This window comes from Vicia villosa, linkage group LG3, assembly GCF_029867415.1.
Source record: "Vicia villosa cultivar HV-30 ecotype Madison, WI linkage group LG3, Vvil1.0, whole genome shotgun sequence".
Classification (NCBI taxonomy): domain Eukaryota; kingdom Viridiplantae; phylum Streptophyta; class Magnoliopsida; order Fabales; family Fabaceae; genus Vicia; species Vicia villosa.
In genome coordinates this window covers 178,477,077-178,491,446 of record NC_081182.1, presented here as the reverse complement: position 1 = coordinate 178,491,446, position 14,370 = coordinate 178,477,077, and the positions used below count along the sequence as shown (strand labels likewise).

Below are 14,370 nucleotides of genomic sequence, written 5' to 3'. Positions count from 1 at the left end.
AATTATCAATAAAGGTAACAAAATAAAGTGTTAGATCCATGATTTTGTGGTTGATATTAATTTTGCTAAAACATGGTTCTTAACGAACGTTAAACAAGATGTTTTAACATCTTGACCAACTATCATGACAAGTTCTGCTGTCATAAGTTTTGACAGACGTTCTGCCAAATGTTGTGACTTCTTCAAAATAAACTTGTTCCGCCTTTTGTTGGAAGCACTAGAAGTCGTATGTTGACTTCTTCAAAATAAACTTGTTCCGCCTTTTGTTCGTGGGCTTCAATGGTCTGGCCTGATATAAAACTGCATGTGTCGGTCGTGACAAGGTTGTGCCGAGGGGCACAACTTATCCATGTGTGTCGGACATGATAGGGGCCTGTGCTGGATGTCACAACCTTTTGTCATATAATTTTAGTAAACACTTCTGCTAGACAGCTGAAGTGTGTTCCTTTTGCACATTTTCTCTCCATTTCATCATTCAACTTCATTTTGGCTTGATTAATCATAAGTACCTGAAAACACAGCAAAATACCAATGTGAAGTAATATAATCGATAAAACGGTGAAATAATCCATGTAAATTAAGCCTAAAATGCAATACATTTTCGCGTTATCATACCTCTACTAAAAACCCATCTGAGGTTGTTGTCTGCTTATTCACATGAGTACAATTGAGAATGAAGGAATCAAAGAAGATGGACAAAATCTTGAGGTTCAAAATTTGATATTTTCTGAAACAAATAAAAGCAAATGTAATCAAATTTCTAGGTCAAATTAGTAAAATGTAAAAATGAATGTCTTAACAACATATTATGAACACCAGGTCATTAAGAAACAATAGTCAAAATTCTCCAACCGTCTTTCAAAAATAAATCGTTATGAGAGAAGTTAACCAATCAACGATGCACACTAATTTAGGAAAATCATTGCATTCATTATATAATCCCTCTCAACATGATTTCATATCATCTTTTACCATTTACATTTCTAAATCTCCTTCGTAAGAGAAAACGCTGAAATAGTTATTCGACGTGCTTGTTCTTCTCAACCAAAAATCAAGATGTCAAACGGTCTAACTCTAGCTATAGCACTGACTTCTTTAAGACCATCATGAGTGATGTTCCTCTCGCCACTATTCCTATGTTGTTCCAACAAAGATGAGGACCAAAACATCTTCTATCAAGACAGGTGCAACCTCAAAGGTAAGAAAATCCTATTCGTCTATGTCCATTCCTAAGGAAACTAGTGATTTGAGGAATATAAAATCCAGTAGTGATGAAAAAAAGCCTCACTCTACTACTGGCATAGGTCCTGATGATGAATCTAATGTTGTTATCCCTATCAAGGAGGTTCTGTTGAAAAACTAGAAAGCAACCCTATGTTAGTTGAAGATTTCGATTAAAGGCTTGTAATATCTTGGATTGTTGGATTATGATGAAGAAATAGTTCTCATGGAGCTATTTAAGGATTTTCTCTTTAGAGGAGATGTTATGTGACCAAGAGTAATGGTAGCAATTTGACAAGTATCCTTCGACGTGGGCATTAGTATAGTCAAAACGGCAGAGCTGGAAGATTTGAAATTCAAAATGAAACGGTTTCGTCCAGACGCGTGGAGACATCCGAAGGGTAGTAAGACGTTTGAAACGTCGAACGTGGCAGACATCTATGTAGTGACCGTTAGGGTCGAAGTAGTATAAATAGGAGTACTATTGTTTAGTTTGGCATGTTCCAATCAATATACAAAAATTCACAAAATACACTCGAAGTACCGGCGCGAGAGAAAAGAGTCTTTGCTGAAACAATGTATGTGTGAAAAACATCATATTTTCATACTTTATGTTAGTTGTTCAATGTAAATTTATACTTAAAAGTTCTTTGTTTATACATTTACTCTATTTCGTTTTAAAGTTATTTACTCATTGCAATTTACATTAGCAAGTTGTATATTTTCTACAAACTATAGAGATTATTGAATATGAATCAAATCACTAAAATGCTATTCGACAATGTCCTAGGATCAATCTAGTCGATCTTGCGAGTAACCAGACTATTTAAACACTTTGGAGGACTAGCGGTTGTTTGTCATAAATCACTAGTAAACAAATTGGCACGCCCAGTGGGACCGTGTCATAGTGTTATCTTTAATTGTTTTCATTTCAATTAGTTTGTAAATTTAGTGTTTTCGTTGCCTTCTACGTTGTATGAACCTTAGGAGTTGTAAAACTTTCTATAATAACCAACCAATACCTATGAGGAGATACACCAAGAGAATGGTTAACAACACTAACAGAGGGAGACAGCAAACACTACAGATCCCAATGCTCAATCACATGCCATGTCTGTGCCAACGCACTAATTGGCCATAACTGGTTCCATACCTGGGTCTACAGGAACGATCCAAGCAAATAATTCGACGTCTGCTGCTGCTACAAATCCCCCGTCGAATGCGCAAGTGAATCAGATGCCACAACTTGGTACTCAGGGGACACCCCCAGAGACCAGAGACAATGGAGAGATCCACCTTACGGGATGCCATATTCTTACATGTCAGGATTAAGTAGCAGTATGCTTGTATATCCACCACCCAACATGTCAACGTTTTCCCCATTCCAAAACTCTGGTTCTGGTATGAATAATATGGGACAAAATGTTCAAGGCCAAAATGTCATACCCCCATTAACAACGAATACTCAAGCAGCGTTCCGACAACAAATGGACGCTAGTAACCAAGATATGGTAGGTTTATTGGCCAGAGAAATGAGGGCTATTTTTTCTCCTTTAATACAGAACATTGATAAAACCAACCGAGACAACTCTGAGACATGTCGACAATTGTCAGTGCATATGGGTCGAATGGCAGACTTTTTAGGCGCTCCTGAAACTTTGACGCGTCGAAGGACAAACCAAATAGTCATTCAGGATGATGAACCCACCATAGACCAAGTTCGACCACCAAGACCACCCCCTGAAACAGAACCCTTGACGGCAAGATTAGACCAACAAGTAGTTTAACAGGACATCCCTGAGGAACAACCAGAAAGGGTAGTGGTGGTTAACAAAAACCAAAATGCTGACGAAGTAATCCACAAGGTTAGGCAAAATAATCAGATGGAAACTGTCGCGCGCTCGGTTTTTTGCCATACCTCTCGTGGAGAGATACGCGAACTTACTCTTTTTTGTTTCTGCTTTTGTATTTTTGAAAATCAGAGAGTCGCCACCGACCTTTTATTTTATCCAATTAAGGAAAGGTTTATAAAAGAAACAGAAAAAAGACCTTTAAGAAATTCTGGGTAAGGGGGTAGGTTATACAAAGGGAAGGTGTTAGCACCCTTTGTATCCATGGTTATCCATGGGCTCTTTAATTTGCTTAGCTCACTTGTTTTCAATTGCTTTTAAATGCTCGTATGTGGTTTCAAATACCTTTGTAAATTGAATTTGTAATGATCCTTGTGCGGATGTATACAAAGTGTTTTTATCTTTCAAAAGATGCTTTGGAAAAAAGAGCGTTAACTTCGTAATGATCCTTGTTTGGATATATACAAAGTATTGTCTTTTTGAAAGTTTTATTTTGAAAAAAAACAATGATATATGAGAGATTTGTTTGTTTTGATTTGAGCAAGCAAATTAGGAGGTCTACCCTGAGTTATAAGGTCTTTATCCTATTTCCTTTAAAAATCTATCCTTTCACCGGATACAAACAAAAGTTCGATTTTGCGTTTGAAATAATAGAATTTGATTTTGATTTTGAAAAGAATGAGAAACGGATTACCCTAAGAGGTGCAAGTGTGATTGTGTTTGGATTCAAATATTTTATCTTTGAAGTTAGTGATCTAACGATTCAATTTTATCTTTGGCATACACGCAGTTTATATGTGCTGGAATTTAAAATGCGGAAATGTAAAATGCGGAAAGTAAATCTACGCTATTACATCGATTGTGCAGGAAATGTAAACTACGCTATTTACATGAATTTGACAACCTATACATTTATCTAGGAATTTAAATTGCAAGAAAATAAAAGAAGTGTTTTTGGTTTTTTATGATTGTTTTTAATTATAATTAATGCATGATTAATTAAATTAAAATGAGGAAAAAGATGAAAATAAATTTCAAACCTAAAAATTAAGTTCAAAATATGTTCAAAATGCTTGTTAATTAATTTTAAAACAAAACTAATTTTTTTGGGATTTTTGAAATTGATTTGAAATTTATTAAGTTAATTAACACATAATTATATAAATAATTACACAAATAATTAAAACTTAAAGAGAAAATTATTCTAAATATGTAAAAAATTAGCCTATAATATATAAACTATATTTAATATAAAGAACAAAAATTTTTATGATTTTTTGATTGGTTGAAATAATTAAAAAGCAAATATATAAATATAAACTAATTAATTATGCAAAATATTTAAATTATGAAGAAAAATAAAATATTTTTATATCAGAAAATAAAATATTATTTTAGAAGCCTAAAAATATTTTTTGTGTATTTTTTGGATTTTTAGAATTATTTAAACTAATTTTGCAAAGAAATTAAAATGAAAATAGAAAATAGAAAATAAAATAATCAGGTGTGGTATTTAAATGAGGTCCATGTTATGGAGAGTGTTTTGATGCGTTGGATTGAGAGTTAATGAGATCAGATGGCTCAGATATTGAGGGCACATGGAAAGATGATGGAAAGCGCGCATGGGAACCCAGGATTCAAAAATACTGGCGCGCGCGTTCTATCCAATGAGGTGAGGACACCTCATCATCTTCAACCTCCAGCCAGCATATTTAACAGCGTTTTTATGAGAAAAGCGCTATAATAGATGTGTTCTAAACCTGCAAAAATAGCGAATAGGGTTAAACCATAACATAAATTTTTCGCGACATGCTCTTTTGACTGGGTTTTCTCTCCTGAATTCGAATATGGCCTTAGTTTCTTCTAATTTTGCTTGTAACGAAAATCCCTAAATAGGATCTAAGAACCCTAAAAATGGTAACCTCGTATACAAGCATCCAAAACTTAATTAAACTTCCAGAAATGATCAACACATCAAACTAAACTCAAATATATGTCTACATCTTGCTAAGCATGCGTGTATGATCAAATACGAGTTGATTTATGTTTGAACAAACCGTGGCTTGTGGGGCTCGATTTGTGAGGTTTTGATACTTTAAATTTACTTGGACAAGTTCAATGAAGTTCAGAGATGATGTTTGAATGCTTAGTTTGTATTGAAAATGACTTAAACTTAAAATTCGAATTTCAAGTTTCTTTGAATTTTTACAAGTTGTTACAAGAGTGATATATGCCTATGGGAGCTTCTAAATTCGTCCTCTTTTTTTGCTGAAGTGATATAGCCTTTATATAAGCATTGAAGTGCTTATAAACTAAGCTAAGAAGCATTTATGACTTTGTTGAATTCTTGATTTCTTTAATATATCAAGCTTGAATTTTAAGCAACCATGGCTTAATTTTTCCACACCTCTTGCCCTAGGCCTACTGTACTTGCTTCTTGCTGCAGAATTGAGTCAATTTTGGAGGCTTTAGCTTAAGATTAAAGCTACATCATTATCCTTCCATTTTCCATTTTCAATTTAATTTTAAATGGGATAAAATTAAACCAAAAATGAATAAAAATTATGTGGGCTTTGTCTTGGTCGTGGGAGGCCCATTGTATCATAGTAAACATGTTTAAACTATGAAAACTTGGCCCCATTTGGAAAAAATACATTTTTGAGCAATGTTGGTTTTATGCATTTTCCCAAAATTTAGCCAACTTCGACAAGGTGTAAATCCCTCAATTTTTGTCATATGAAGGAGATCTTGCACTTTTTGGAAACCTCAAAGAGTCCTCTAACCAATGTCTTTGGTCTCATGTCAAAATGATTTTTGATGCTCCTTGTGTATCCTTTTGAAAAAAGTGTCTTTTTGTTGACTTTGAAAATGACCTGTAATGTCTTGGTTCATATTTTTCAAATGGTGAACCTAATGACCATGGGACCAATTGCATTTGAAAGATAATTGAATTTCCTTAAAAATGAGCTTTGGTTTGAATTTTTTGGATGAAGGATGAGAGAGTTATGACCAGTCAAAGTTCAGTTGACTTTTTAGGAGAAAACCCTAATTTTGAATCTTAGGGTTTTGTTGATTTTTGATCTTTCCTTGATGAATTATGATCATCCAATGATCAAATGATGAATCCTTTGACAAAATATGGATGTTGACAAAAAATTTCATTTTTGACTGTCTGTTGACTTTTTTGGTCAAACGGGTCGTCTGTTGACTGTTTGAGCTGCTGACGGTGCGTCTGAGTGAATTGAAGTTTGAAAATTTGTATGATGGTACTTTGAGATGTATGGAGGTCCATGAAATCCATTTGAGGTCTCAAAAACTTGTTTCTCCTGAAAAAACAATAAACCCTAATCAGGGACTGTTTGTGTAGGAGACAATTAAGCGTACCTGATTTTTGTGCAGTGCTGAGTCTCTGCTAATCATGTGATATTCAGAAGACTTCTAGGACAAAAATCTTGGAATTTTGAAATGCAAAAGTTTGATTTGATTGATGGTACAAAACACGGAGAATTGTACTGTCAGCAGTTTGACTGTCAACTGACTATTTAGGCATGTAACAGCTAGAGTGAAAAATCAACAGTCAAAGTTAATTTTCTTTTTGTTGTTTTTGTTTTATGTGAAAGATGAAAGTTTATTTACATGACTTGTGAAAAAACACAGACATAATAAATAATTAATATTTACTGTACGCGAGCAAAATTACCGATAATAACCCTAAAAATCATTTAATGCACAGAAACATAAATATTTGACTGGCAGAAAACACACAAAATATTATCTTAATAATTAAGCAACAATATGACAAATAGTACAACATTTAATACTGACAGTACAAACATTACAGACTATAATGAACGGTACGACGAGTAAACGGTACATTTAAGAAAATAAGAGATACGACAAACTTTGAGAATGACGATTAATAACCCATGCTATGACCAACAGAAAATAGATGATCGGGAGTGTAACCATCGCAGGTCCACATTTTTCAGGACTATGCAGACAGAAGAAGGACATGATCACCGTAGCAATGGTGATGACCATAAGAAAACATGTTTCCATCCGCTTCGCCATTTTGCCGGGGAGGAAGAGAGAATGGATATGAAGTAGAATTTTGAGAAATGATTTAGAATTTGATGTGAGATTTTATGGAAAAAATGAGAGGTATTTATAGAATGAAAAGAAGGATAGAGACGTTGGGGAATGAAGTGATTCCGTACAAAAGGAAAATTTGAGTGGAAGTAAGATTTGAAAGAAAGTGTATGATAGTGTTGGGAAAAAGAGAGATGTGTAGAATAAAGTTAAGATTTGATTTTTAAAAAAGAGATTTGAAAAGAGATTTTGAAAATAATGGAATATAGTACAAAAGTTAGTGGGAAACAAAAATTAGTAATAATTTACTTGTTACCAGTATAGTCTGAATCCCGGACTCTGCGCCTGCAAAAGATTTAACTCTGTACCAATTGTGTCAGTACTATTTATCTATAAATAAATATCAAATAAATAGCGTGTGTGAAGTAATAAACAGTACTTGGCGTTTGTGTAAGAATAAATTCAACAGCGAGCCAAAATACCGTATAAGAAAAATTCTAAAAACCAAGTATTCATAAATTAGGATATGAAAATCCAGGATTATATGAAACTCTTAATTTTTAGATTGAAGTTTTCTTGAAAAAAGATGCGGGCAAATTTTGGGGTATAACAGAAACGAATCTAACTTCTATGATAGAGAGGATTATGACACAAAACGGCCTGAACACAAGATTACGAAGGCCAAATTATACCTCTCCTCTATCAGATTATGTTTTGCAAACTGAATTGCCTAGGGGGCGCAAAGTCCCTAAGTTTACTAAATTTTCAGGAGATACTACTGAATCTACTACAGAACACAGCCAGATATATGACTGAGGCTGGAGATTTGGCGAACAATGAAGATCTGAGGATGAAGTATTTCCCCAGTTCTTTGACCAAGAACGCTTTCACATGGTTCACAACATTACCACCAAATTCCATAGACACTTGGTCTCAGTTAGAAAGATTGTTCCATGAACAGTTCTATATGGGTCAAACCAAGATAAGTCTCAAAGAATTGGATAGCAGTAAGAGGAAGTTTACTGAACCTATAGACGATTATCTAAACAGGTTTCGTTTGCTAAAAGCTAGATATTTTACAGTGGTACCTGAACACGAGTTAGTTGAAATGGCCGTTGGAGGTCTAGATTATTCCATTAGGAAAAAATTAGACACTCAGTATCTGCGAGATATGGCCCAATTGGCTGATAGAGTTCGTCAGGTTGAAAGATTAAAAGCTGAAAAGGTTAGAGCAAATAAAAGTTACAAGAAAGAAAGGGTCACCTACGTTGAAGTAGACGAAGGAGAACCAGAAACCTTCGAGGACCAGTATGGTTTCGAAGACTGCGAAGTAGATCTAGCCGAATTAAAAGAAGCAGACCCCTATACCTGCAAGATGATCACACCATCGAACGGGAAAAATCCTGTTGAAACTGAAAAGAATGATAAGTTTCCTAAGAAAACATACACGTTCGATGTAACTAAATGTGATGAAATATTTGATTTGCTTGTGAAAGATGGCCAAATGGTTTTGCCTCCTAATATTAAGATTCCTCCGTTAGAGCAATGGAAGAAGAGAGGCTACTGTAAATACGACAATTTTTTGGGCCACAAAACCTCACAATGTTTCATTTTCAGAGATCTTATCCAGAATGCGATCAAGGAAGGGCGTCTGAAATTTGCAGACAAAGGAAAAACCAGATGAAGATAGACGCCAATCCCCTCGATATTGCTGATACAAATTACTCTGAGCCTGTCGAAATCAATATGCTGGACATGGTCGAAGTTGAAGCAAGAGGGATTTTAGAAGAAGGAGAAGATGTCCAAGTTGAAGAACAGGTTACTGATGGCCTGAAGGAGGATGTTACTTCTGAATTTCCAGTAGAGCCAAAGACTACTGAAAGTCTTGCGGGAGAGACAACTATGGCTACTGAAGGCCTAAGGAAGAAATTTGAAGAAATGTCAATTACCTAGAGTGCTAATTTAGACGCCAAAAAGGTCAATCTGGACCATTCAACCCCAGAAATGGAAGAGGTTGAAAGTTGTTTGAAGAAAGAAGGAGTGCATTCTCAGCATTCCAAACCTGACGAAACACTGAAGGAATACCTCTGGAAATGTCACAAACAAAGTTCCGAGATGCTGTTATGCCCAGGGTGCAGTATACAAGTAAATCCGAGGGTAGCAGAGAATTATGAAAGGTGGCAATGTGCTAAAACACATAGGAACTAGAGGAAAGAAGGTGAATTATTGGGAGTGTATCCCAAGCCTGGAGAAAGCCTATTAGGTTATCTTGTTCGCTGCCACAAAGACGAAACTGAATGCTTAATATGCCCCAAATGTGGGGCAGTTTACCATCGAAGGTTGTCTGAATCTTTCGAAAGAATTCCTTCCAATCAGAATTGGGATGCCCGCAGGGGCAATCCATACCTCTACATTTTCGAAAACAGAGGAATCCCAAGAAGGCACGATAGCCCACATCCAAAAACAAGAAGGGTTACCTTCAAAGTACCATCAGAGGTCTCAGAGCACAAATGGGTTCAAGTGGGACCAAAGAAAGACAAGTGGAGGAACTTCGATAATGGAGGCAGAATGTCCTGGGCTTATAGAAAGAGGTTTCAAGCCTCAGAAAGGGAAGTCGTTAGATTGGGGAACTATAAGGGTAAGAACCCTATGTCAAGGTCCCAATGGAGAAGGCACCAGAGGATGAAGAAGGCAGAAAGGGAGACAACTTCGATGGAAATGGGAGAATCCAGCAACACGAGGACCTTCCCAAACGAAATTCGTTCAACTAGACCTCCTTTGGGAAGAAGGCTATTCCCTGCTGGGGGCAAGATGGATTATAATAAAGCTGAAGAAGAACAGAGGAGAGAGGATGATATACCTACTGATGATTTCGACTCTGATGGAGTTTCGTCTCTACACGTGAATTCTTGCAACGTGGTTTCAGTATTACCCCACGAGTACAACCAAGAAACAGAGGTTGACGAAGATGATGAGGTTGATGCAGTAGAAATGGCAAAACACAAACCTGTGTGTTACTATGTTCTCAATAGTGGCATCGTCAAAGAGCAGAACGCCCGGTTCGAGCGGCCACATCAAGGTATGCAAAATCACCTTAAGCCCCTCTATATTAGGGTCAAAGTTGAACAGGTGGATGTGAACAAAGTACTGGTAGACGGAAGAGCAGCAATGAATCTCATGCCTCAGTTTATGCTGAAAAAATTAGGAATGCTTGATACAGACGTAAAGCCTCATAACATGGTTCTGTCAAACTATGAAGGAAAAATAGGACATACCCTAGGAGTAATCCAAGTAGATTTAACTGTGGGATCGATCATGAGGCCTACCATGTTCATGGTGGTACCGGCGAAAGCTAACTACAATTTACTCCTTGGAAGAGAATGGATTCATGGCGTTGGGGCAGTACCTTCGACGATGCATCAGAGGGTATATATTTGGAGAAAATATGGCATAGTGGAAAGTATAGAAGCTGATCAGAGTTACTTCATGAATGAAGTAAACCAGGTAGATAAGGAGAATTTCGACAGGAATTTGGGAAATATAAGCCCATGTGCTCCGGCTGAAGATGCTTATTCTCCAAATAAGAATGCCTTGTACTTTCTGACACTCCAACCAAATGGTTTCCAATGGAATCGTGAGATCATCGGAGATCCTGAAGAAGAAGAATCAACGAGGATACGACCCTCGGACTGGAACGAAGACGTTGATTATGTCTGAAACCTTATTCATTGAAAAGATTTCGGCCTATATGGCTGAGAACAAAAGAATAGCGGCTCTCGAAGCCGAAATTATTGATATGGATATTGGGGCCAAAAGCATGGAATTTATTGATACAGGACAGGAGGCAAACATTGTACTTAAGCCTCCTGAGGAACAAGTACACGAAGAAACAATAGTCCAAAGGCTAGATGCTATCTATGACGAAGAGCCTTTGGGATTCGAGAAAGATTCGGTATCAACAAGCGCAAAGATGTTAGCACAGGACCCATTAGAAGAGATTGATCTCGGAGATGGAACCACAAAGAGAGTTACATACATCAGCGCTAAACTGGACCCCAAGATGAAAAACAGGTTAGTAGAATTATTAGAACAAAATAAGGATTGTTTTGCTTGGGACTATGATGAGATTCCTGGTTTAAAGAGAGATCTGGTCGAATTAAAGCTGCCTATTAAGGATGGCAAGAAGCCCATCAAGCAGACACCAAGGAGATTTGCTCCAGAAATCCTTTCGAAAATTAAAAAGGAGGTCGAAAGACTCCTTCGCTGCAACTTCATTCGGACCACCAGGTATGTTGAATGGATTGCAAATATAGTTCCAGTTATTAAGAAAAATGGCTCTTTAAGAGTTTGCATAGTTTTTCGTGATCTAAATGCAGCAACTCCTTAAGATGAATACCCAATGCCCGTGGTAGAAATGCTAGTTGACTCAGCTGCAGGATATGAGTATCTTAGCATGCTTGATGGTTATTCTGGGTATAACCAAATTTCCATTGCAGAAGAGGATGTTTCTAAAACAGCCTTTCGTTGCCCAGGAGCAATAGGCACTTACGAATGGATCGTTATGCCTTTTGGTCTTAAGAACGCTGGGGCAACATACCAACGGGAAATGAATTATATTTTTCATGATTACATCGAAACCTTCATGCAGGTTTATATAGATGACATAGTCATAAAGTCTATATCATAAGAAGATCATCTAACCCATCGGAGCCAATCGTTCGAAAGAATGAGAAAGCATGGCTTAAAGATGAACCCTCTTACATGTGCATTCAGTGTGGAGGCAGGAGATTTTCTAGGCTTTGTGGTCCACAAAAGGGGATAGAGATTAATCAGAATAAAACAAAGGCTATCATGGAGACCAAAGCACCATCAAATAAGAAAGAGTTGCAATCTTTATTAGGGAAGATAAATTTCCTGAGGAGATTCATTTCAAATTTAAGTGGTCGAATCCAAGCCTTTTCTCCTCTTTTGCGTCTGAAGCATGGAACTTTTGAGTGGACAAGTGAACATCAAGAGGCATTCGAAAAGATAACGCAGTATCTGATGCATCCACCTATCTTGTCACCACCAAGTGGAAAGAAGCCTATGAGACTGTATATATCATCTTCAGACACTTCTATAGGTAGTATGCTAGCGCAAGAAGATAAAAATGGCATCGAGAGGGCCATATATTACCTAAGTAGAGTGTTAAATGATGCAGAAACTAGATACACTTCGATAGAGAAGTTGTGCCTATGTTTGCATTTTTCATGTACTAAACTCAAATATTATATAAAGCCAATAGATTTGTATGTCTGATCGGAAAAATAGCAAGTGTACTATTTTTGCCTATGTAGTAGTTCAAGGACTGCTTGACGATATAAAGTTTTATCAGTGTTTCAATTAAACAAAAGTTCAAAAGGTTGTTTTGATTGGTTTTGCAAATAAAGTAAATAAACAGAATAATGGAACGATGAACAGAGATGAGTAGATTGCTAGGGACGGTGAATGATTCTTCATGCAACGAATTCTCTGTCTCAATACAATAACATGCTTTTCATAGTTAATTACCGGTTCTTTAGAGTATCTAATCCTAAGGCCATAGTGAAAAGATCTTTGACCTCACAACCTAATTACTATGTCCATAGATAATTACGGTTATGATCAGGCATTCCAATAACAAGAAATTCCGGTTACAATATGATATCCCTAGTCCTAGGTGATATATATATATATATATATATATATATATATATATATATATATATATTATATGTTCTTAATCATGTCCATAAATAATATGTCGTCCAGCTACACTATTCATTCATATTCAGAATCCGTTTTTCCGACGGATAAAGCATTATTAACGGATGAAGAACAAATTAACAAATACGAAAAGTAAAATAGTTATTGCATCAATTGAATAAATTCATCACAATCAGAATCAGGGTCACCCCCCTAGCAATGGGGGGTTTAGCTACTCATAAAAATAACAGAAAACATAGTGTTAATTGTAGACATTACAGATAAATGAAGGAAATCCAATCTTCAATGGCAAAAGCTCATAGAATTCTTCAATCCTTGCATCAAATCTGAGTTCTCCAGCCTTTCACAGTGTATTTTCGCACCCCAAAACTGTCCAACCTTTGTCCAAACGCATTCTGGTCCTTTTATTTCTGTCTGACTGGGCTTTTCAGCAAGAAAGCCCAAATCTTCACGTGCACACGCGTGTGGGAACGCGTCTGGCTCAAATGACACCCGTCTGGGGACGCGTCCTGGCAGGGGGAATGTTTCCTTTGAAATTTTGCACTCCTGGACGCGTGTGGACATGCGTTTTGGCCTGTGACACGCGTCTGCAAACGCGTTTGAGCAGAGGGAGGTTTTCTGGTTCTCCTCAAGGCATGGGACGCGTGCGGAAACGCGTTTAGGCTTGAGAGACGCGTCCTGGAACGCGTGTGACCAGAGAATTGCAGTTTAGCTTTGAGAAACGCGTCTGGGGACGCGTGTGACCAGCAGATGTGCTTTTCTTCAGTTTCTTCACTTTTTCACTGATTTTCTCCACTTCATTCATCTGAGTCTGCAAACACTTAAACACAATACCAAAGCATAAAATGACGAATAATGAATTAAATCATAAAATAAAATACTTCAAAGACAACTAAAAATAACAGTAAAAACATGTGTAAAAACCACTGATCAAACTCCCCCAAACTTAAACCGTTGCTTGACCTCAAGCAACAAATACAAGAGTCAATGATCTTCAGAGTACACCAGTGTTCATACGTGAGATATCTGTTTGTATTAATCAAGAAACAGTTGGTCCGACATTCACATGACGCGACGAGTTTCTGCCACCACTTTAAACCTTAAGCTCCCCTTTTGGATACCTCTCCAACTATGCTTTGCACTTAAGTCTCTTTCCGATTTTTCTCCTCTTTCATTCGGACAATCACATTAAGGCACTGTATTTCTTATAATAATCATCACATGCATGAGACAGATCAAGGCTTTTTATTTTATTTTTCTAGCACCAAACGAGCAGCATTTGCTACCTTTTTATTACCGATGAAATTTTCAAACTTTGCAGTTATATATTGCCCTTTTGGACGACGTTTGGGGGTCAACCTCCTTTGGGCTGAATAACCGGGTGAGAGTTACCCAACTTAGCGAGCCGGTTGCCTTTTACCGCCTTTTCATCATTTGGTGCCAACTTTTTATATCTTCTTTTTCT

At 36.8% G+C, this 14,370-nt stretch overlaps 1 protein-coding gene across 1 annotated transcript; it reads left to right on the top strand.

The window, feature by feature from the left end:
* The first annotated feature begins 8,127 nt into the window (after positions 1-8,127).
* LOC131659452 (uncharacterized) lies at positions 8,128-8,844 on the top strand. Its single transcript, XM_058928641.1, has one exon. The coding sequence runs from the start codon at positions 8,128-8,130 to the stop codon at positions 8,842-8,844; it is 717 nt and encodes a 238-aa protein (XP_058784624.1).
* The last annotated feature ends 5,526 nt before the right edge of the window (positions 8,845-14,370 follow it).

What these genes read in the sequence shown, in the direction of transcription:
- LOC131659452 (XM_058928641.1), top strand. Translation starts at nt 8,128, where the DNA reads ATGGGTCAAACCAAGATAAGTCTCAAAGAATTGGATAGCAGTAAGAGG.